General features: G+C 43.6%; 1 protein-coding gene across 3 annotated transcripts in view; it reads left to right on the top strand.

The window, feature by feature from the left end:
- Tmem150c (transmembrane protein 150C) overlaps window positions 1–25,498 on the top strand; it is a 97,802-nt gene that overhangs the window by 57,568 nt on the left and 14,736 nt on the right. For all 3 annotated transcript variants that reach the window (XM_052735468.1, XM_052735467.1, XM_052735469.1), the window contains exons 2-5: window positions 18,622–18,711; window positions 20,931–20,984; window positions 21,076–21,108; window positions 21,214–21,281. In XM_052735468.1, coding sequence (XP_052591428.1) covers window positions 18,632–18,711; window positions 20,931–20,984; window positions 21,076–21,108; window positions 21,214–21,281 — 235 coding nt within the window. In that variant the 5' untranslated portion in view covers window positions 18,622–18,631. The remainder of the gene's footprint in view (window positions 1–18,621; window positions 18,712–20,930; window positions 20,985–21,075; window positions 21,109–21,213; window positions 21,282–25,498) is intronic.

Raw genomic sequence — 25,498 nt, 5'->3', positions numbered from 1 at the left:
CTAAAGAGGTGAAAATACTAAATACAGTTCGGAGCTGTGCCACTTGTGGCTTTACTAGTTCCTTTAGAAAAATACTTTATATCACCTAATAGCTGTGCAGTATTTGGCGAAGAGCTTTACAGCAGCTAAATACGGTAATTTCACGCTCAGCGTGAAGTGAAGTTTTTCGGTAGAAGGAACCAAAAGTACTGCTGTAATAGAAATGTTTGTCTGAATTGAAGCACTCAGGGGACTATTATGAATTTGGGTGAAGGGACAGCCTCTAGTTGAAAACCATCTACCGCTGACAGTGCATCTCTGCCGGTCCGGAACGGCTGAGAGAACTGGCAACTTTGGAGTGTGGCATCATCCTGGGAAGGTTATAGTCCCCTAGCAACAACTATCACAATTCTATAACAACAACACTCACTAAATCCCAGTGCTTTATAACAAAGCTGACTATAAACTCTAAACTTTAGAAATGATGTACGTACTTCCTGTCTAGTTAAGAGAATCTAATAGAGATAGTGATAATAATTAAGAGTAAGAAATAGCAAAAGATGAAAATAAGATATGTGAGTTTGTAAAAATTCTCTTGTTAGATCTCTGTTAAGAAATCTTTAGGTGTTTGCTAAGTTAAATATATGCTAATGGTAGCCCTATATAAGTTTGTAAAATAGATCTATAGAGTTCCTTTGAGAATATAAGCTTGCAAGAAGTATCTAATGTAGTCTTAAGACATATAGTAATAAGCTTGTAAGAAGTAAAGATGCTAGTTGTAAATGTAAGTTTAAATAAGAATAAGATGGAGTGAATATAAGAAATATATAAGTAATAAGAAATATATTTGCTAAAGTAGTTCTATAGTTTCCTTAAGGAGTATAAATAAGTAGATGATAATATGTTATATGTGAGTTTGTAAAAACATGTAAATGTTGAATGTGAGTCTAAATGCTTTGCAAAAAAAGTTATATGTGAGTTTGTAAAAAAGTGTAAATGTTAAGTGTGCGTCTATTCTTAATGTATATGGTGAAAGAACCTGAGATACAGAAGTTAGTGTCCTAGCAGACTGCAAAGCAGGCAGTCTGAGCGGTTTTCAAAAGTTCCAGAAGCCGCTAAGAAGCTAAGAATGGCGGACACCAGAACCAGCACAAGGCATCCGCAGCTGAGATCTGTGGAAAACCGACGCAACACAGAAAAACCTGAGCTAACATCAAAAACGGTGCGGTTTAGAATACTACTGTACCTAAAAAGGTCTCTGGCTTGAGAATAAAAGTTCGGAGATGCTTGTTTGAACAAAAATTGTTAACTGCAAAAAGTTTTGGTTGAAAAACATCTCTTCATATTTGGAAGTGAAAGCCTGATACCAGAATTTATTTCTTGTTTGAACTTTTTGAACTTAAAATGAGATAAAACTACAGAAAGATTTTGGTTCTGGATTTCTTCATATTTGGAAGGCTAGTACCAGAATTTATCATTTGAATTCTAGGACTTAATGAACTGAACAATAGATTTCATTGCAATTGGACAATTTTGAGTTTACTTACAGTAATGACCCAGAAACTGTTTTCTGGGACTGGTTTTGTGTTACAAATGGAACTGTTTAAATGGAAAAGTTTGGGTCTTCTAACTAGGTTTGAGATTTTGTTTAAAAAATTATAAAGAAAAGGAGGAGTTATGAGGTTGAATTATGTTTGCAGAAATTATATTTACCCTATTAATATTAATGTACCCTGGTTTTGTGGAGTTAAGGAAATATTTAAGTTTGATGTGAATACATTGAAGTTTTCCTATGTTCTGTTAGCAAGAAAATTCAAATGATTAACAGTTAAAGTTGTAAGACGGAGAAAATTGTTAACTATATTTAGCACCATATATGCTAATTCAAATGGTTCTGTTAAGAGTTTGCTTTGTGTTTTAAGACTGAGAGAATTGTGACTATGTATAGCAATATTTATGTTAACCTGTTAATGGTAATGATGAAGCTAAGGGATTCTTTAAGTTTGTAGTCACCTTAAGAGTTTTTGGCTTAGAAAGGGCTTGTGACAGCTAAGACTGCTGTAGTCACCTTGGACCTAATTCAAAAGAGAAATGCCATCTTTATCATCCTCTACTCTCATACTGGGAGGTGTAACAGCTTGGAGATTGCTGTAAGCCATTAATAGTTGTTTTTTATATATTAAGTAAGGGGGCCCTGTGGGAGCCCATTCTCGGGTTCCTCGTGGCTTTACCCAGCAGGTCCGCATAGAGGATGATTAGACCACGGGCCTGAGTGCAGGTGTCTGGGATGGTCTGCACTTGGCTGTGCTGGGGGAGGAGGTCTTTTGCTCCACCCCTTGGCGTCTCTATAAAAACCCTGGGGCAGAGACAGTCGGGGCCCGTTGGAATAGGTTCCAGGCCCTCTCGAGGCTATCCTTTATTTTCTATCTGTTTATCTCCGCGATATTCTCCGCAATAAATCCTTCTATCTAATATTTCCTGCTGCTCGCACTCAAGAAAGGGGAACTGTGGGGGTGGTTGGGTAAACGCCCACACATGTCTCAATTGATAGAGTGCTTGTCTAGCATGAACCTTTGTATATGGTGGTGTATGCCTGTAATCCCAGGACTTGGGAGGTGGAGGCAGAAGGATCAGGAGTTCAAGGTCACCTTGACTATGTAGCAAGTTTGAGGCTAGACCCGGCTGCATGAAATCCTCTTTCCAGGAAAAAAAAACCTGAAAAATTTACATATATGAAAAATTGGCCATCGTTAAGTCAGGAAGTCAGTCATTCCCTGGCTTCAGTTCTACCACGGACTTGGGGAAACTGCCTAGTCACTCTGGTCTCTTGGATGTCACCTAATTCCCAGGCAAGGTTATGTTAGTGTCCCCTAAGAACCATAAAACTTTTCAGATAGCTTATGAACAGAGTGACTTTGCCATTTGATGAGATGTTTGGGCTTCAGTTGCTGGTGCATCTGAGTGTACTGGCAATACCTTTACTGCAGATTCGACAAGAATCTAACGGCACAATGGCTTTGAAGTGGGAGGGCTCGTCTGTCTTTTTAATTTATGTAACATAGAGGGTGGGTGATCCCAATCAGCGGGAGTGGAGGGAGGGATTGGCAGCGAGGCCGTCTGCAACGTAGCATCTGTGCGTTGGTCGCTGCTGTCTTAGATCAGAGGGAATGAGTGAGAAATCCGTTGTTTGTACCCCGTTGGTAAGGAACTAATCATGTAGCTGTGCCACACATAGCCGGGCAGCTGCGTGCCTACCTAGTCTCCTAGTACAGTGGAAGAAGCAGGAAGTTGCCGTTCACAGACGGCTGGTGATCTCTGCCGCAGCCAACTCCTCTGGCTCCCAGAAAATCTCCATTTCCTATCCTGTTGCGACGTTATAACTGGAGTGTAAGTGTGAGTGTAGACGGTGGGTAACTTTTGACTCAGTTTACAGCTTGTTGGACTTTTAAGAACTACATCTAGGCTCCGTGGGTAGAAGGGCTTCCTACGCAAGCCTGTCAACCTGGGTTTGAACCCCGGAACTCATATAACAATAGAGGGAGAGAACTGGCTTTACAATGTTGTCCTCTACATATGCCATGGCGTGTGTGCATGTGTGCCCGCACACACATATTATATATACACAATAATAACTATAAAACAATTGCATTTGTCCTGGGTAGAAAGGACCACGTGTTACCCAGGAACTGTAACTTTCAGGTGGAAGCGCTTGTATTCATAAAATACAAACACTTTCCCCTAACTCCAACCGTAGCTAGCCGCTGCTTCCTGTCCACCCCACTGTCTCTGTTGGCTGGACCGCTTTGCTACCTCATAAGTGAAATCATATAACATGGTATGACATTTATCAGAATTTCCTCTTTTGGCTGGCCTTGCAGTTATGACAACCCTCCTGAGTGCTGGGATTGTAAGTGTAAGCCACCATGCTTGGGTTTTGTTGTTGTTGTTTTGTTTTTTGGTTTTTTGTTTGTTTTTCCTCTTCAAAGCTAAATAGTGTTCCATTGTATGTAAGGTGCCAAACTTTTTTCATCCACTGAAAACTTGTTCCTGTCTTTGGCTGTTGTGAGTAACGCTGCTGTAAGTGTGGGATTACATGTATCTGTTCATGTCTCTGGTTTTCATTCGTGTGGTTTGTATTAGGTCCTTCTCTGTTGCTGTGATAAAATACTATGACCAAAAGCCACAGCACCTAGGGGGACATTCTGCATCATGTGCTAATTTTATTTTTAACTTGTTGAGAAACCACTATATTATTTTCCAATGTAATGTTATGTGATTCCATTTTATCTTTGTGTGGTGTACAGGGATGGGGACACACATATGTGCATGTACCACAGCATGCTTGTGGGGGTCAGAAGTCCATCTCAGGGATCAGTCTTCACTCTCCATCTTGTCTGAGGCAAGACCTCTATTGCTGTTTGCTGCTACATACACCAGGCTACCTGGCTCAGGGGTCTCCAGGGTGTCTCCGACCTCTGGTTCCCTTCTTAGCTTAGGAGTGCTGGGATTCTATGTCTACAATCCCAGCACTCCTGATCTAACTTTATGTAGGTTCTGGAGATTTGAATTCAGGTCTTTTGAAACTTGTGCTTCAAACACTTGACCTCCTGAGCCACATCCCCATCCCATGAGCCATGTCCCCAACTGACTCTAACATTTTAAATTCCCAGCAATAGTTCTAATTTGGGGCTAGGCATGGTGGCACATGCTTTTATTCCCAGCACTGGGGAGGCAGAGATGGATTTCTGTGGGTGGTTTGAGGCCACCTTAGCCTTCATAGCAAGTACCAGGTCAGCCAAGGATGCCTCCAAGGACAGATCAAAAAGCTCTATTTTTTCATATCCTCACCAATGCTGGTTTTGTTTTTTTGTTTTGACACAGGGTCTCTCCACATAGCCCTGGCTGTCCTGAAGCTTACAATGTAGACCAGGCTGGCCTCAAACTCACAACAATCTCCCTGCCTCTGCCTCCTAAGTTCTGGGATTAAAGGTGTGTGCCACCATACCCAACTAACTCTTGTTAATTTCATAATACCCATTCTAATGGACGTAGGATCGCTGATGTTGCCTTTCTCTTTTATTGTGGTGAAATACACATAACCAAGTTTGCCATTTCAGCATTTTTAAAATTATGTTTTATTTGTGTGTGTGTGTGTGCAGGCACGCATGTGTGTGCCTGTGTTCATATTTGTGTGTGTGCATGAGTGTGTGCATGTGCACACTCGTGTGCAGGTGTGTACACAGGCCAAAGGGGAGTCAGATATCCTAGAGCTGGAATTGTGAGCTGCCTGACGTGGGTGCTGGGAACTAAACCCATGTCCCCTGGGAGCGCAGCCACAGCACTGTCAACCACTGAGCCGTCTGTCCAGCCCCGACTTGCAGCGTTTTTAAGTGCACCCTGCAAAGGCAGGGACTGTATCCACAATGCCATGTATCTGTTGCACTTTATTTCTTTTGCATTTCTCTGTTGAAAATTTTTAAATCAATTTTATTGGGGGACAACTGGTGTCTAAATGCTTTCGTATTCATCTCTAGAAAGTAAGAACCTTGTCCCTTTGTTGCGAAAGGAATCTTTCTTCAGATCCCTCTGGAGAGAGGGAGTTTCCTCACAAAGTCACACTGACAAGAGAGGCTACTTATCATAGTCCAGGTCACTTGCCCTGTTACCGCGGGAGATGAGCGGACAGAGTCAGGTGCTGTACCAACCTGTAATGAAGACTTCCAGTTGACCTTCCTTGTGTTGGGAGAATGATGGAATTGAATGATGTCACTAAGGGACTCATTCGTTCCACCTTCTATTCAGCTGTCTTCAAAATGGTGGCTCTGGTCCTCCTGTTTGTTGTCTCGTGTTCCATATGGATGCCACGGCAACAGGTACTGTATTTTCACTGTCCCGAGTGAGAAAGGACTGTGGGTAGAAAAGATTTTCCATTATTGTGGATGCCAACCCTCCCCATTTGCTACGCAGTAGACTTCCTTTTGCATCTCAGTGGCTCGGTTCAGGAGTCTGGTGGAATGGTAGTCATCGAAGGAAAATGAGGTAACTGTTTGCCTTAACCAGCCTCGATGTATGTGGTATCCTTGGCCTGAGCACCTTGCTGTCCCCAATAAAATGAGACTTCCCTTAACTAAGGAAAACAGAAGTTGTATCCTCCATATATGGGCAGTGTCTGTTATTATTCTTAAAGATTTGAGTGCATTTTGAGATTTAAGTGCATTTTGAGAGACCATGGCACAGAAACTCTGAGACTACATTGAATCCATGTGCTAGTGGAAGGGAATTTGGGATTTATTCTTTGGATGGTATCGGGACAGTGAGTTCTGTCTGTTTCTAAGAAAAATAATCCTCCGGGCCATGAGTCTGAGAGGACCCCTACAGTCATCTGTTGGGTGAATGAAGGGTGGCTGCTTTTAGAAATCAAGAGAATGGTGGAGAGAAGCAACCAGTGCTGTTTCTGTTTAGAAGTCATATTTGGGGAAAGGTGATATTTTACAGAGATTTTTCACTGCAGGCATGTTGAGTTTTTTGCCAGTACTCTCCAAAAAAAATGTAGTGGGGACTGACCTTGTAGCTTTAATGCTGCTGCTTATGTCTGCTGATCAGAGCAAGCCATCACAGACTCTTAAGGTGACACCAGGTCACCTGACTTGTGTCGTCCAAAACTTAGGACGCAGTAAAAACAACTTTTATCTCAGGGCTGGTGACTTAATTGTTGGCTCTTTCTCCCTGCCCTTTTGTATCTCAGAGTCTATAAAAATTATGGGGAAACCAAACAAATAGCCCTTGTCATTCTCACTTATAGTGGCAAATGGATTTCAACATAATATAAGCCCTCCACGTTTGCCCATGACAGGCATGGCAGAGACTCCCAGGAGGCTCTTGGTTCACAAACACCGTGACAGCCCTAGCCATTAGTGACCGGCTCATTCATCGTTTCTGCTCCACACTAGCTGGCCCTGAGAGTATATGAAAAATTGCTGTGGCACGGAACTCATCTCCTGATAAATTACAAAGTGAGAAAAGATAAGCAAAGACCTCAGGTAGTGCTTGCAGTGGAGTGCAGAATCAGGTGTCATTTAACAGCAGAGACAGATCCTGAGGAGAGTGTCATTTGATGATTTCATCCTCATGAGAGCACACTTACACAGACTGACTACAAGTCACCAGGCGGTATAATCTCAGGGGACTGTGGCTATAGACAAGGTTTCTCATGAACAGAAATGTTAATTCATGGTGCATTACAGCAGTTAGCCGTTTCTGGGAGATTAACTAGACAGTTAGGTGTGTTTTCACTGTATTTTCAGTCCTCATAAAAATGAGGGTTTTCCCCCCTATTCCACTGTTTTCCCACTTTACTGATGAAGAAACTGAGGCACAGTGCAAGCTTAACCAATGTCACCTAGCTAGTAAGTAGCAGAGCTGGGACTCTAAGCCCGGATCCCAAGCAGATTAGCTACAACTGCCTCCCCCCATTGGCCCAGATAGACAGACAAACAGACCTTCTCTTTTACAGGCAAACACTTTCTGGTACCATAAGTACTGTCCGAACTTCTGCACCCTGTCAGTCACCAGGAGAAGTGCTTTCAAGAGCCTCAAACAATGAGGAGCTGCTGGGCTTCCGGTTTCCATCTGTAGGTGGAAGGTGTCTTTCCATCTTGTGGTACAATGGAAGATTTGTCCTCAGGGATGGTGTACTAGCCACAGGAGGCTATTTCCCTGGGGTTTTGATAGCCTTGTTTATGCTGGAAGAACCACATGGCACTTGATAACAAAAGTATGAATGATCATATCACTATTATTGTCGGCCCCTTTATGAAGCCCTGGCTGGTCTCAAACTGCCTCAGCCTCCCAAGTACTGAGATGACTGACATGAGCCACCACATCCAGTTGTGACTTCTACTTATAAAGTCCCCTTTTTTGAACAAAAGTGCATGGGGTCTTAGGTGACAAGCTTATGTGGGCGTCAAATGCATGCTTTCAAGAGAGTATAACTTTTGAGGCCAGGAGATGTCTAGAGCATCAGGATTATAAATGGTGGGAGACACCACAGTCCTTTAGCTGCGTTTCTTTTTTTCCTCTGGCAAAGGCAAGGGTTTTGGAAGCACATAGGAACCGAGGGAGCAGAGATTTTCACCGTCTCACTCCGTGCTGTGCAGCCTGCCTCACACACGGACTGGGTAAGAGTGCAGATCACTCACACTTGTGGAATGACGTTTATTGGAAGAGAACACATGGTGAAATGTACAGAGCTGGCAGCCCCTGACATTGCAAGATGTGGCCATCTGGGTAACAGCTTAGCAAGTCATTTCGATAAATAATGCCATTTGGAGAGAGTTTCAAACCGAAGCTCGATGCCAGAACCCTTTCAAGAAGGGTTTTGCAATTCTGGCGCTCTCCCTTCTTTTGTCAAAAACTCATTAGATCTCATTCCAGTTACGCTCCGCTCTTTGGGGGCATGGGAACATTTGTCCTTGGCTTTTCACTGTGAAATATTACTGGAAGATTAATATCAGTGGAGTAAATACTACACAGAATAAAAAGAACTCAAATTTATTATACAAAGATAAAATACCTTCTTTAGACTTTTATTTTCTATATCTGAGTGTTTTGCCTGCTTGTGTGTATGTACACCACGTATGTGCCTGGTGCCCACAGAGGCCAGAAGAGGGCATCAGATCTCCTGGAGCTGGAGTCACAGATGGTTGTTAGCTGCCATATTCGTGCTGGGAATTGAATCTGGGTCCCTCTGCAAGACCAACAGGGCTCTAAGCCACTGAGCCATCTCTCCAGCCCAAAATAAAATTCTTGGGAATGTGGAATATCTCCCTCTCTTTCCTTGAAGAGACTTCTTCATTTTGCTCAGTAGAAGAAGGAAACATCCTTATGCCTTAGTTAGGGTTACTGTTGCTGAGATGAAGCATCATGACCTGCTGTGGAATAATGCTTTTGTACACTGGTTTAATAAAACGCTGATTGGCCAGTAGCCAGGCAGGAAGTATAGGCAGGATAAGCAGACAAAGAGAATTCTGGGAAGGGGAAGGCTGAGTCAGGAGACACCAGCCCGCCGTCCAGGGAGCAGCATGTAAAGGCACACAGGTAAAGCCACGGAACACATGGCGACATATAGATTAACAGAAATGGGCTGAGTTTAAATGTAAGAGCTAGTCAGTGGTAGGCCTGAGCTAATGGCCGAGCAGTTATAATTAATATAAGCCTCTGTGGGGGACGAGAGTGGGAGAGATTTGTTCCAACCACTGGCTGTCTGGGACACAGGAAAACATTCAGTTACAATGACCAAAAGTAACGTGGGGAGGGGAGGGTCCATTCTGCTCACAGTTCCACATAACCGTTCATCAAGAGCAGTGAGGGCAGGAACCTGGGAACAAGAGCTGATGCAGAGCCCACGGAGGGGGGCCGCTTACTGACTTCTCCTTATGGCTTGCTCAGTCTGCTTTCTTATAGAACCCAGGGCCACCAGCCCAGGGATGGCACCACCCACCATGGACAGGGACCTCCCCCATGCCTTACAGCTGGATCTCATGGAGGCATTTTCTCAACCGAGGCTCCTTCCTCTCTGATGACTCTAGCTTGTGTCCAGTTGAAGCAAAACCAGCTGGCACATCCTACTAGTAAATGAAAACTTTGAGTGAGGTTTTATTATTTTTTTTAAAAAAGTTATTTACTATTAATATATGTGTGCACACATGCATGCATCATATGTGTGTGTGCACATGCATGCTATGGCACATATGTGGAGGTCAGAGGACAATTTTGTGAAGTCAGTTCTTTTCTTCCACCTTTACTTCGGTTCTGGGGATTAAACTCAGGTTACTGCAGGCATACATGCAGGAAGAACACTGTCTACATAATAAATAGATAAATCTTAAAAAATCAAAACAAAACAAATTCAGGTTACCAGATCTACACAGCAAGTACCTTTTCCAGCTAAGCCATTTCTGCAGCCCCTAGTGACATCTTCTAATCTAACTGGAGCAATGGACCAGTTCGTGTTCAGAAAACACGGGAGGATGGAAGGCAGAGAACTACCTTTCAGTCTTTGTTTCAGTTCTAAGGACACTATCATGTGACCAAGAGAAAGCTACACTCTATTGAAATGTGTATTCTGTGTCCCCATGAGCTTGTCACACAAGACCCTCTCCAAATCTTAATTCACTCACATTCAAGGAGGACTTTGTAAAGTCAAAGTCACAACTGGACATGGCAGCTCACGTGAGTATCTCAGCACTTGGGAAGCTGATGCAGGAGATGTTCGAGGCCAGCAAGGGCTTCGTTCTTGGACAATACTGAGGCATAGCTGTGAGAGTTGGTTAATCAGGTCAGTTATTGTACTCCGAGGTTCTTGCTGTCAAGTTCATTTTCTGAATTCGCCCTTGATCCCGTGTAGCACACAGTCAGTCCTGACTGTCTTCTGGGACCCCACAGACCTCGGACACCAACAGAGAGCACATCATTTGTTTGTCTACTGGAAACTCTCTGGTCACAACTGTGGACTAAGAGGATCAGTAGATTCTCTGTGACAAGAAAAGAGATGTGTGTGTAACAAGGTGTACCAGGAAGGCAGAAAGAGCTGAAAACATGATTTGTCACGTGGGACGTTGATGGATTGATGAGACGAGACGTGGGTCTTAAGCTTTTCACTGTTGTCTTCTGGTCTCTAGATGGTCTTGACAACTAACAGGGTCCTTTGCAAAGGAAAGGTGGGTAGGAAGATGGAGTAAGTAAGGGGACTTTGCCGTTCTACACAACACACACACACACACACACACACACACACACACACACACACACCACATACACACCACATACACACACACCACACACACACACACACACACACACACACACACACACACCACACACACCACATACACACCACATACACACACACCACACACACACACACACACACACACACACACACACACACACACACCCCTCTGGTCTTGAGCTTATACCTGTTAGCTGCCCGAAGAACACGGCATGGTGGGTTCTACTGTGTCTCTGATTTATGTCCTTCAGTGTAAGAAATTTTTTCTTTGACTTCATCTGACTTAGCTCATCACATGTTTCTCAAGTCTTACCAAAGTAATTTATAAACTGTCTAGGAGCTAGCCAAATTCCATCAAACAGTTTTAAAAGATAAAAACCAGATCACAGATTTCAATATAAAACCACAAAGCTTTAGTAAAAAGGACATAGGGAAAAAAAAAATCTGAGATCAAGGGATAATGAAGAAGTTCCTAGGTTTGACGGTTAAAAGTAGGACCTATAAAAAGAGAAGTGTGAAGGTTAGATTTTGTTACACGTAGAATTTCTTGCTTTGCAAGTAACTCTGTGAATGAGTCAGGTTTGTGACGCATGCCTGCCTGAACCCCAGCTCTCGAGAGGTGCAGGAGGGGAAGGAGCTCAGGGCCATCCTCGGGCGTCTCATGAGTTTGAGGCCAGCCTAGGCTATGTGTGACCCTGTCTCAAACAAACAAGTGAGTAGAAGATGTGTCAGTGGGTAAGAGTACTTGCTGTTTAAGTGTGAGGGCCCGAGTTTGGTCCGCAGAACCTCCGTTAAAGCCAGATGTGATCACGTGAACCTGTAAACCCAGCGCCAAGTGTGAGGATTTCTGGGGCTTGGTGGCCAGCTAGTCTGGGGGCGAGGAGGATGGTCAGCTCCAAGTTCAGTGAGAAACCCTCTTTCAAAGGGATAAAGGGAGAGCGCAGAGCAGGTCACCTGACACCGCACCCTGGTCCCTGCACATGTGTGCACAGATGTGGGTATCCATGCATGCTTGCACACAGACACACACCATACGCAAAGGTCTTGTGAAGTGCCGTTCAGTGGTGAGAGATGGTCTTCTAAACAGATGCTTGTGGACCTTTAATATGCAAAAAAGGAAAAGTTACTTTATACTACATAGTTTGAACTCAAACGGCCCAAAGCTCTAAACAGGAAGAGCTAAAACTATAAAAACAGTGAGAAGAGACAAGAGCAAAAGCCTCGATACTGGATTTGGCGATGATTTCTTGCTTCAGGACACTAAGACTCAGGCAACGAAGGAAAATGTAGATAAATTGGACTTCCTCAAAATTAAAAACATGTGTGCCCCAAAGGATACTATCAACAGTGAAATGGTGACTTACGTAATTGGAGAAGTTTGGATACATGATGGGGGATTAATGTCCAGGACAGACAGGGAACAATAAAGTATTGAGAATGTGAAGAGGGGCTGTAGATGTAGCTCAGGGGGAGAGTGCTAACCCAGCATGCACAGGTGATAGCCAGTGTTGAAAAACGAAGTGCAAACTAATAAAGTAGGCATTTCTATAGAGAAGATACACAAATGACCTGTAAGTGTGTGACCACACACATCCATGAAGGTGGGAAATTTACATAAAACGAACAGTTGGACAGTGAAAAGGGTCGATACAAGATGCTGAGATCTAGTGGAGGGGTCATATTACAGTTGGCTATTAGTTGAAGATGTTAGACATTGGTATGCTGGGGATGGCCGGTGGGGAGATAGCGTGATGAATAGACAGGGTTTCACTGTGTTATTTCTTACAACTATGTATGAATTTGCAAACATTTTAAAAGGGAAGAAAGCATAGTCTGCGTGAAATACTTTGGAAGAAGCACCAGGGTAGTTCTGCTGCAAGCGACTAATACAGCCGTTCGTAAACATCTCCCCAGGCATCTCTTCATGCTAAGACAGGGCAATTTTCATCTAACCTCGGGCAGGGTATAGAGAATGCTTCCCATAACTTAGACATAAGTTGTCCTAGGAGAGTTAAACTAGTAAAAAAAAGGAATTTAGAAACCTTGGCCACGTTAGTTTTTTCCAAAGCCAAATGAACAAGTAACATGAGGGAAACCTGAGATCCCAGCCTTCAGAAGTTCAGGCAGGAAGATTTTTTTGGGGCTAGCCTGGGCTATGGAGTGAGACTGTTTCAAACCAAAACACAAACAATAACAGCAACAATTACAAAAAATAAGGAAGGGGCTGAGGAGGTGACTCAGGGGGTAAAGTGCTTGCCACGCAAACACAGGGACCTGAGTTCAGATCCCCAGCACCCAGTAACAATCCAGGCCTGGTAACACTCACCTCTGACCCCAGCACAGGGGTGGGATGAGGGCACAGAGACAGGTAGATCCCGAGAACTGCCAGCCAGTCTGGCTGAAATAGTGACCTTCAGGCTCAGGGAGAAACCTTGTCTCAAATAAGGTGGAGAGCAACAGAGGAAGACATTGGTGTCAACCTGCAGCCTTCACACCTGCGTGCACATGTTGATACTCCCTTGCTCACATGCAGAAATAACCAGGAGAACACATGTGGCTCAGTGGAAGAGCATATCCCATCACTAAAAAATAGATAAAGCCACAGGAAGACAGACCTTAAATATTAAGATGTTAAGATATTTTTTTTTTTTTGGAAAGTCATTTGAAGGAAAAAATTATTACCAGAAAAGCTATCTGTGCCTTTCTAGAAAAAAGTGGTACCTGGAGAAGAAAGTCTGTCGTCCCAAGTCCTGCTCTGCAGATAGGAGCCCAGTCCTAACACATGGCTCCATCTGCTTGGCCACAGTAGTTATAGCACTTCCAGAACAAGGACTACGTGTAAGGTGCTGCCTACACCACCGTCAATCCTCAACACACCCTACAAAGTAGAAACTGCTCTGTGGTTAAACTAAGATGTGAAAGATGGGATAGCCATCGGGGATCACATGGCTAGTCACTGGCAAAGTGAGTTCACAGCCGGAGTCTGCCCATGCCGTTTCTGCCCTCCTGCCTCTTCCAAGGAAATGATTGCAGACCGCTAGCTTGTTGCCGTGGTCCTAGATTGGACTTCACTCTTTTTTATGCACCTCCTCCCCACTTCCAAGCTCTGATCTCCCATAGTCCTAGGAGAGGAGCCAGTGCGTCAGTCCACATGACTGTTCTGTTTCTCACTGTACATTTGCAGGTAGGTATTCTAATTTCATCACCGGTCTAATGGAAGCATGGTAAACGCCTTTTGTACTGTCTTCATAAATTGCCTGTGCAGTTTAACCTCACCAAGGAACTAGCTCAAGCGCTAGGATTTGTCCCTCTCACTTCAGGTTCAAGATGATTCATCTCCAAGCACCTTCAGACTCCCCTGCCCTGGGTCAGGCTGCTCCTTGACTCTGGAACAGGTTGAAAATAGAACAAAATAGCTCAGTGCAAAGTGAAAGCATTGTGCCTTTGAGAGCACTAAAAGGTTGTTGCGTCTCCAGAACATAAAATGCCTGTAGAGGGAATGGCTAAGGGGAATCTTCTCTGCCCCCAGTCGGTGACTCTGACATCACAGTTTAACACGGCTTCCTTAGCTGCTTTCTGCTGGATGTTGTAAACATTCATTGGGAGATGTTTGTATGTTCTTCTTGCATCTCTATCTGCTTCTTTGGTGTAGCAATATATTGTTTGTAATCTAAGAAATAAAGCTTGCCTAAAGATCAGATAACAGAGCTAGCCACAGAATTAGCCATAGAGGCCAGGCGTGGTGGCACACTCCCTTAATCCTAGCGCTCAAGAGGCAGAGGCAGAGATCCGTCTGAATCTCTGTGAGTTCAAGGCCACACTGGGCTACTTGAGTAGTCTAAAAGAGAAGCAGAGCCAGGCAGTGGTGGCACACACCTTTAATTCCAGCACTTGGGATCACACACCTTTAGTCCCAGCACTAGGAAGGTGGAGACAGGAAATGATACAGCTGGGCAGAGAAAGGAGTACAAGGCGGAAGGAGACAGGAACTCACTCTCTTTCAGGCTGAGGAGTTGGTGAGGTAAGAGGTGGTGGCTGTGGCTTGCTCGGCTTCTCTGATCATTCAGCTTTCACCCTGATATCTGGCTCTGGGCTTTTATTAAAAGACCAATTAGGATTCATGCAACACTTGGGCTCCTTCAAAACTAAAAGTACAGCAATGGTAGATCTTTCTTCGAACTATGAAAACCACAAAAAGACTTTTCATTGTCCTGTGTTTTCTGTGGGACTCGCCTGGGAACTTGCAAAGTCTCATACTCCTACAGTATGTATACAGGTAATACTAACTTATTACATGATGTAAAGTTTGGATTCAACTCTCTTTTAATATGATGATAAGTTTACTGGTTAATGTTACTGTGTCTCATGGTATTAAGAGAAAATAAAAAGGAATCAGTAAGTAGGGGGGAAAAAAGAAATGTCAGAAAGATGTAAGGACTGAAATGCTTTTAGTAAAGATGGACTTGCATTTGGGGGTTAAGACAACAGATGTTTTCCAGAATGGGGTGGAAAGCCTAAGCAAGTCACAAAACTCTAAGTTATGTAAGACATTGGAAAATGAGACTCAGATAGCTAAGGAAGATTATTTAAGAGCATTTGGGCTTTGCCTCAGCTTTAGATAGTACACACTGGCTGGAAGTGTCACGCTGATGTAACTGACCTTCTGGCTATTTAATAAACATACTTGGAGGCTATCCTAATGTGGAAAGAGGAATTAGAAGGGACATTCTGCCCCTTGTCCTCCAAAGTCAACTAGGTCCCAGGGACTGGGAGATGTCTCTCAAAATACCCTCTAAACCAGGTGAGTCAACTGTTCTTTTGTTTGGGGAAGCCATGGAGACCACACTGGGTGGACTCTAACCAGTCTGCACTCTACACAGAAGGTCAACATGGAGGAAAACCTTCCTCCATCCTCCTGGTGAAGCCATTGCTAAGCAGGGCTCGAACTAAACCTCACAGCAATGGAACAACCATAACAGGAAGGCCAAAGGAGCCAGGGACTCCTCAGCAACCCAGAAGACCAGACCTTCAACCAGCCTTAATAAAAAAATAAATAAAATGATTGATTTTGGCCTCCTCCATGGTCTTAAACACACAGCAAGAAAGTATCACCACAAGTAAGATTACTGACAATAATATAAAACAAACAAATAATAGGCCAGGCCTTCCAGTGCTCTGGATGGTCTACAGACAAGCCACCCCAGTTATAATCAGGACTCTCATCCTTTTCTTAGCCGTAAACACATTGCTGTTTTTAGATTCCTGCTTTTGTTTCCTTCACTCTACAAAATCAGACTAAGACCATGTCAACATCCCCATCTCAATGGTAAAAAGCCTTAAAACTGGAGATCCAGGTCTTCATGGTAAAATTGGTTTAAGTCTATTATGATCTTAGTACTGATGCTGTTAAACTCTAAACCGTGTGCACTCAGCTCCTGTCTTAATTTTATCTACTCTTTACAGTTTGTTCACACTCAGATGGTCCTGGAAGCCTCTATCTCATCTCCTTGATCACCCCCCAGTGCCTGAAAGTCAGTTGAGTGGGGATACTGAATCCTTCTCCACCCCCAGTATCAGCTAAATCAATCAGATTGACTCTGTGTCCATCTCCTAGATGACTTTAGGGTTTTAATCTTTAGTGGAGAATGTTAGATAGCTAGATAATTATTAGCAGGCTTGGAAGCCATCGAGGAAGGAGCCCTCCTTCATGCCGTCTTCTCTCTCCAAAATTTACATTAGGTAGCTAACTGGCAGCCTTGGAGACCATTGAAGAAGGACCCTTCCTTCACAGCATCCTTGTCCTCCAAAATTCTGATACCACAGACTGCTCCAAGAACCCCGGATGAGGATGACAACCTCGCCCAGCAGGAAAAAGATAAACAGACCACAGCTGTACCTTCTCCACCCATCTCTAGAAACCAAAATCATGAATGTTAGCTGTGGGAGGCCAGCTCCCACCTTTTCAATGGGTTCTTATGAGGAGGAGAGAGGAATAAGAAAATACTAAATAGAAAGATAGCGCAGAGGAGAAAGACAGAAACACAGGACAGCTTTGGGAGGACCTGGGTCAATACCCAGTGGCCTTTTCATTTATTCAAAAGGGCTTTTTATAACAATGCCAAGAGGCGGGGCAAAAGACCCCCCCCCCTTGCTAGATCAAAGCACGCCGCACAACCAAGTGCAGACCCTTCCAAACATCTAGTAACCACGCCTGTGGTCAAATCATTCCCTTATGCAGCCCTGCTGGGTAAAGCAAGCTCAGATTCTCAGACCCTGAATAAGTTCTTACTAGGAAACCTCTGTGGGTCTTTACAGTTAGCCATGGCCAACTTCATTTTAAAAAGTTCTTATATTTTGGTTAAATAGTAGCAGTTTCCACAATCCATAGTAATTAGCATTCCAGAACCAGATTCCTGTCCCATCCCACCCCTGAAGACCCTTGATATTGGCTGTTCATAAGAGATGATTTTGGGGTCACCTGGAATTTTTTTTTTCAAGATAGAGTTTCTCTGTGTAACAGTCCTGGCTGTCCTAGATCCCACTCTGTAGACCAGCCTCAAACTTGGAGATCCACCTGCCTCTACCTCCCGTGTACTGAGATTAAAGGCGTGTGCCACCACCACCCGACAGAATTCTTTTACTGCTCACCATTCTGTTGCCACTCCTAGTGACAGCCAATCTTGAGCCAAAATAAAAAGGGGGGAGCTTTCACCCTTGTCCCCCACACCCTGCTTCTGCCCTGTAACCACCCCAGTTTGTAAGCGTTTGAAGGCTCAGATTTTTACAGAGACCTCCCCTTCCAGGTTCCTCCCAATAAAGACAGGCACTGTCTTAAAAAAAAAAAAATGTGGTATCCCTGTGATGGTTAGTGTTTTGCTGTCAAATGGACACAATGTAGAATCGCCTGGGGCGGGAGTATCAGTGGGGAATTGTCTGGCTGATGCTGGCCTGAGAGCATGCCTGTGAGAGCTTCTTAGTTGGGTCAGTTGAGGTGGGAAGACCCACCCTGAATGTGGCCGGCACCATTTCATAGATGGGCCCTGGACTGAATGAAAGGGAGAAGCAAGCTGAGCTCTGGCTTGCACGCTGTAGTTCACTGCTCTCTGCTCCCGACTGAAGTGTGCTGTAATCCGTTCCCTGGGGCTCTTGCTGCTGTGACCTCCCTGCAATGATGAACGGTGACCTGGAACTGTGAGCTGAAACAAACCTTCTCTCCTCTACCTTGCTTCTGTCAGGACAGTCACGGGAAGTGAAACCAAGTCACCCCAAATACCCAATGTCTGTAATTTCTCCAGTGTGCTTATTGGAGCTAATGGAAAGCATTGTTTTGTGGGGGCATTCATCCTGAGAATCTACTGGAACCACTCAAGAGCACGCCATGAGGAAAGTTCAGATTTGCAAAATATCTGTCATTTCCCCCTGAAATGCCAGTTTATTTAGTAGACATTTGTTTCTAACACTGTCTTCTATAGGCTTAAGTGCGTGTAAGATCCATCAGGCCACTTATATTAATAGTTGCTCTAAAAGAACTCTGGACTACACTGTTGATACCCAGCCCTTCTACGCTCCATGTCTCAAAATGCTTTGTCCCTTCTTAAACATATCACTGAGTGTATGAAGTTGAACGTTTTCATGAAAACCGTCTGGAATCTTTATGCTAGGACCAGACAATGATGACCTGTTTTAATCCTGGGGTTTCCTACTCAGAAGGTGGCAGTAATAACAGATTTGAATCGTGGTTTTATAAAATACCTGGGGGTTTTTGTTGTTGTTGTTCTCAGTTGGACTTTCGATCTTGGAAGATTTTGGTGGATTCTTACCTTAATTATTAATACCTGCTCATTTGATTTCAGTGGTACAGGCATGGATGGGAAGAAATGCAGCGTATGGATGTTTCTACCTCTTGTATTCACTTTGTTTACCTCAGCTGGCTTGTGGATAGTGTGAGTATGCTTTAGTTAATAATTAAGGATTCAAGTGTAATAGAGAGAAAATCCAAGTTTTAGTACTAGGACATATTTATATAAATGTATTTATGAATAACATATTATATATATATAATGGTTAGTTTTTCTAAAGTAAATATCTATATGCTAATTCAAACTTACTGAAGTTCCTTTTTTCTCATCCTTTATTACTTAAAGTAAAATAACAAAACTGAATAAAAAATTATTTAAAGTAGATAATGAAGACTGGTTTTGTCTCCTCTTTTCCCTCCCCCCTCCAACATCCTCCTTTAATGCAATGTAAACTAGGCTGGCCTTGAACTTGCAACAGTCCTCCTGCCTCTGCTTCCTGCATGCTGAAATTACAGGCATGTGATGCTTTTCGTTGTTTTTAGGTCAAGTCTCACTGTATAGGCTGGCAGGAAGCCTGTACTGGGATGACTGGCATGTACCACTGTCGTTCATGTTTGGAAAACTGATTATATGAGTTCATATTTGCAAGATTTTCTCATTTAACACCGATGTGCTGTGGGCTCCATTTGCAATCTAGTTGTGACAAGATCTGAGGTGTTTTTAAAACAGTTATCACTATGCTGGAAGGCCTGGCTTACCACCCAAAACAAGTACCCATAGTTGCTGATTTCAATCAATATCCATCTTAATAAAACTCATGAAGGCCAGGCGGTGGTGGTGCATACCTTTAATCCAGGCAGAGCTAGATGGATCGCTGTGAGTTCGAGGCCAGCCTGGTCTACAGAGTGAGATCCAGGACAGGCACCAAAACTACACAAAGAAACCCTGTCTCAAAAAACCAAAAAAAAAAAAAAAAAAAAAAAAAAAGAAAGAAAGAAAAAGAGAAAGAAAAGAAAGAAAAAGACTCATGAAGAATGGTTTCACTGCACTGGAGCTGTAGGTCAGTGAGAGAGCGCTTGGATGGCACATACAAAGCCATGGGCTTGGTCTTTGCTACTTCTATTGCTGTGATAAAACACCAGAGCCAAGGCAACTTATACAAGGAAGCATTTGATTTGCGGCTTCCAGTTTCAGAGTGTTAGAGGCAATGATTGTAGAGCAAAGGCCGGGAGGCTGGAAAAGCTGGGAGAACACATCTTGATCCATAAGTAGGAAGTAGAAAGAACTGAATGAGAATGGTGTGAGTCTTTTGAACCTCAAAACCCACCTTCAGTGACTCCTTCCTCAATAAGACCACACCTCCTAATCCCTCCCAAACAGTTCCACCAACTGGGGACCAAGTGATCATTCTCATTCAAACCACCACAGGCTTGATTACCAGGAGAGGAAAAAAAAATAACAACAGAAAAAGGGAAAATGATAGTCATACATTCCTGAGAAACGTTATTAAAGCTATCATGTTTATCTCCCACCCCCAATTTTCAGATTATAATTATCACTGTTTGGGGTCTCTTTTGAAAATTAATTAACTCTTTTAAGGAGTTTTTAAATTATGCATATGTCTCTGTGTGGGTATGTACATGTGAGTGTAGATGCATGGGGAAGCTGGAGGCATCAGATTCCCTGGAGTTGGAGTTACAGGAGTTGTGAGCTCCTGACATAGATGGTGAGAACTGAACTCAGGTCCTCTGAAAGAACAGCACATGCTCTTACCTGCTGAGCCACATCTCCAGGTCCCAATAATCACAGCACTTGAGCCTTAAAGAACTAGTGATCTATGGGTAAAGAACTGAAATTGGCATGGTTGTGGTGATGCACACCTATAATCCCAGCCCTTGGAAGGCTGAAACAGGAAGATTGTAGGTTTTAGGCTAGCCTGAGCTACATAACAAATTCCATGGCAGCCAGTGCTATAATGAGATCCTGTCCCAAAAAGAAAAATAAATGTAGTTAAAGATCTTTTCTGTTTTCTGGTTGGTTGGTTGGTTGGTTGGTTGGTTGGTTGGTTTTTGGGATAGTCTCATGTAGCCCAGACTGGTCTTGCACACCCTATGTAGCCAAGGATGACCTTGAATTTCTGATCCTGGTGTCTCCATATCCCAAATATTGGAAATACAGTTTTATATGTGCAAACATGCTTAAATAAAGACGTTTTCTTAATTAGGAAACAATGGATATGACATATACCTGTGATATGGGTAAATTAGATGTTAAACCCAATTAAAATGAGAAACATTAATTCTTAGGGGTTTTTTTTGTTTTAAATTGTTTTGCTTTATAAACTGCTCATTCTTTCTTGCTAGGTACTTTATAGCTGTGGAAGATGACAAAATCTTGCCATTAAATTCAGCTGCAAGGTAAAGATTGCATCTAGAGGATTCGCTGTTTCCCCATAGAGTTAGCAGCGGCTCTGCCTTAACCTGTGTCTCTGTGTTTTTTGTTATCTAGGAAATCTGGTGTGAAGCATGCTCCGTACATCAGGTAACTCTGGTTCCACCTGACCTGTTGAATTGAAGAAAAGTGCATGTCAGATCTGTGAAGTTCCAGGTCTGCAGAGCCAGCCTCTAAGGCTACGTCTTTTTCCAGTTTTGCAGGCGACGATCCTCCTGCGAGCTGTGTGTTCAGCCAAGTGATGAACATGGCCGCCTTCCTAGGTAAGGCGAGCAGGGACGGGGCTGGATGGGCTCTGCTGCATTTCTGTTTTAAATCCCCCTGAATCCGTATCAAAACAATGGGGGACCTGGCCTACAATTTAGCGTCATGTCGTGTCCGTATGCTGAAGGCAGCTTTTTGTGTTCAGGACCCTTTCCCCCTCGTAAATCCTTCTGTATTCCCTACCTTTTCCCTTTACCATCTTTATCTGGGGCTTCATACTCTGAACTTCCTTTTGCTGTGTGAGATAATAAATTTCACGTGTCATAAAATCTTGCTCAGACGGTAATAGGATGCCACATGGTAGCTTTGAAGAGGATGCCTTATTTATTCCTTCCCTGGTGAAGATGAGTGTAGCAAGCTTTCTTTTGGGTGGGCAGCCAGCCAGCCCCCAAATCATGACATGGAGACTTATTAGTTACGAGTGCTCGGCCTTATCTTATGCTTGTCCCACTAGCACTTATAACTTAATTTAACCTGTTTCTCTTCATCTACATTTTGCCTCAGGGCTTTTTACCTTTCTTTCATTCTGTGGGTTCTACTTTCCTGCTTTCTCCGTGTCTGACTGGCTGGTGGCTGCCTGGCTGGCTGGACCCATGCACGTTCCTCTCTTTCTCCCTTGTCCTCACCTTCTCTCTCTTCCCACTTATTCTCTCTGCCCATCAGCCCTGCCTATTGCTCTCCTGCCTAGCTATTGGCTGTTCAGCTTTTTATTAGACCAATCAGGTGCCTTAGGCAGGCAAGGTGAACAGGCAACACATCTTTACATAATTAAACAAATGTAGCATAAACAAATGCAACACACCTTTGCCTAGTTTAAGTAATATTCCACAACAATGGGAAAGTAGGTAGGCTCTGTGATTCATATCTCCATTAACATTGACCCTGGGATGACACCCTCCTGTGTACTCACATATGTATCAAGCTGCCATGTGAAAAAGTAGGTTTAAAAAAAAGTACCATTTTTTCAAGGCCCAAGACCTTCCTTTAACATCCTGTCCCCCAGGATCTGCAGGTACTTGCAGGACCCGTCAGTCCTCTGGAGATGGTGGGAACCAGCCATGTTCTTTTCTCTTACTGAATCTACTTCATATACCCTTTCCTCCAAGCCAGGCCCTCTGGGCATCTTGTCAGCTCACTGTCACTGTTGGCATGCTGTTGGGAGAGGACCTGGAACAGCACAACACCCCCAGTTTTTTGAAGGAATGTTTTTGGTTGTTTTGTTTTGTGTTTTGTGTTTTGTACAATGAGATTTCTATTCCTAGCAAAAGACACAGATCCATAGCACTGAAAGAAAGCATCAGCCTTTGTATCCTTATCCCCTATATCCATATATATAGTATATATGGTATATATACTCATTTATGAAGTGAGTCTTCCCTCTCTACTAGGAAACAATTTCCTACTCATACCTAATGCCCCCACACACACATTGAGATAGGGTTTTATGTAGCCCAGGCTGGCCTTAAACTTACTATGTAGCTCAGGATGACCTTGAACTTCTGATCTTCCTGCTTCAACCTTCCGAGTTCTGGGATTGCAGGCATGCATGACCATGCCCAGTTTCTATGGTTCTGGAGATCAAATTCAGTGCTTTGGGCATGATAGGCAAGCATCCTACCAACTGAACCACATCCCCAGCCTCGTATTATATTATTATTATTATTATTATTATTATTATTATTATTATTATTATCCCTTCTCCATCCTCTTCCTCCTTAAAGCAGGATCTAATTTAGCCCAGGCTAGCCTTGAATTGACTATGTAGCCAATGACTTTAAACTCCTTCTTCTCCTCCTCCTCCTGCCTCCATTTCTCAAGCATTGGGTTAAAGCCATGTATACTTTTTTTAAAGATTTATTTGTTTTTATTATATGTATATGACTTTTGCCTACATGCATGTATGTGCACCACTTGCATGCCTGGAACCCATGGAAGTTAAAAGGAGGTGTCAGATGCCCTGGAACTGGAGTTTCTGACAGTTGTGAGCCACAATGTGGGTGCTGGGAATCAAACCAGGTCCCCTACAAGAACAGCAAGTGCTCTTAACTGCTGCAACATCTCTCTAGCGCCCATGTGTACTTAAAAAAATGTTTACTTCAAGGAAGAGAAGACCTATCAAATGCCCTGGAAGACGGTTGGTCCAGTGTGCAACATGGGCAGACTCTCAATTGGTCCAAAAAGCTCAAACTCTGAGGAACATGAAGAACACTCTCAGAGAGAGACTCATCTGAAGAGGAATTCTCTGGAGTTCACAAAGTTCTTCCCTGGAGCTAAATGTATTTTTGTCAGTGCCTTTTCCTGCCCAGGTGTCGCCTAACCCAGAAATGTCTGCTCCACAACCACCAGAAGGTCATGATGCCGGGTCACAAGACCCTTAAAGCAGCATTTCCTTCCCACCCTTGACCACAAGGATTCTCGTGTCTCAGATGGTCACAGAGTTTAAGGACACAGCACGCAGCAGAAAGTGCATGACCAGGGCTGGTCTTCCCAGCCTTTAGTCTCATAACTGACAGTGTTACACTCCTCTTCTGTTCCCTTGACATCCTCTTCTAAACACACCCAAGCCAGGCATGGTGGCACAGGCCTTTAAACCCAGAGATCTGAAAGCAGAGGCAGATGGACATCTGAATCTGAGGTCAGCCTGGTCTACTATAGTAAGTTCTAGGCCATCCTGGACTACATAGAAAGCCTCTGTCTAGGAGCTGGTGAGATGGCTCAGTGGTTAAGAGCATTGACTGCTCTTCCAGAGGACCCAGGTTCAATTCCCAGCAACCACATGGTAGCTCACAACTGTCTGTACCTCCACTTCCGGGGGACCTGATACCCATGGCAAAACACCAATGCACATTAAAAAAATAAAAAATAAATAAATAAATAAATAAAAGTCTCCATTCACAAATAAGTAAGTAAGTAAATAACCCAGTAAGCTCATTCATTCCATGGCCTAGGTGGGCACTAACAAATTCTTGCAGTTAACAGCACAGAGCCCCAAGAGTGAACTTGAACTGCAGGGCTGGGACCTTCCACAGACCCCCTGCAGTCATGGCGCACAGGCCTACAGGCTGACAGTCTCTGCGCGGAGCATCCCCTGGGACCCAACACAGACGTTAACAGCTGTGATTTCTACTCCAGAGCCGTGGCTGGGTGCTCGCGGCACACTGCCTCATCCCGTCATGCCTTCATGCAAACACTGTCACAGCCTGTCTTCCACTGGGCTCCAAAGAAACCAGTGAGCATGCTGGAAGCTACACCCTGTTTCCTTTGAGTGCTATGGACAAATTGATATTTCCCAGTAGTCTTTGGTATAGGATCTAAAAATGGCCAGTTTGCACACTTCCCAAGTGATGTCGTCACAAAGCCCGTGATTAACTAATTATAAAAGCATTTGCAGAAACCAGCAGTGCATGAGAAGCTCCTCTTCCAGGTGACATTCATCATCATCTTATTCTCTAGCTCTCCCCGCCCCACCAAGAAGCAATTAAGCTTTTACCAGCTTTTGCTGGAAGGTACCAAAGCAGCCAGCACAGACTTTATTATCTTTCATCATGTTTGATGCCATCTGGTAGACACAAAACTGATTAAGATTGGTGTTCAGTGTGAGTAAAGCAGCAATTACTTATTTATCAACCCTGGGAGTGGAAAAGAATCCATTTCTTACCAAAGATTATTGCTATATATAGTGGGCGCTTTCTTCACCCCAGGACTGATAGACCTCAGGCTATCGCTTTACGCTCTCCCACTGCCTTTAAAAATAGCCTTCACTGCTTACAAGTCACTGTTTTTGACAGCCATATAGAGCATAATTTATAGTCTAAAAAGGAGTCCATGTGGCATTTATTAAAATTAGTTAGCAAAAACCTTTTATCTTTTTGACAGGCTAATCAAAGATTAAATGCTCGGTTATTTTCTTCACAGAATTAGCTACATTCGTCGTCCTAAATGTACACTTTCCTCTCCACTGGGGGAAAGGATCTAAGACAAATGTCTTGAAAGGAGCATTATCCTGGAGGATGTGAGGGCAAAGCTAATAAATAGCTAAATGGTTTCAGTCACCTAAGGCAGACGCCTCCCTCCTTCAGCCAAAACATACTGGCTGTCTGGCTTTAGCGCAGCCATAAATAGGAATCATTGATGCATACACAGTGAAACTAACAAAACGAAACCAAACAGAAGTTGGCCGGGTGCCAGCTGAGGACTGATGGGGAGATGCCATTGT

Source organism: Peromyscus californicus, unplaced genomic scaffold (genome assembly GCF_007827085.1).
Source record: "Peromyscus californicus insignis strain IS unplaced genomic scaffold, ASM782708v3 Scaffold_13__1_contigs__length_99412109, whole genome shotgun sequence".
NCBI classification, from domain to species: domain Eukaryota; kingdom Metazoa; phylum Chordata; class Mammalia; order Rodentia; family Cricetidae; genus Peromyscus; species Peromyscus californicus.
The sequence above is the reverse complement of the archived record's forward strand: the minus strand, read 5'-3'. Positions and strand labels throughout refer to the sequence as shown.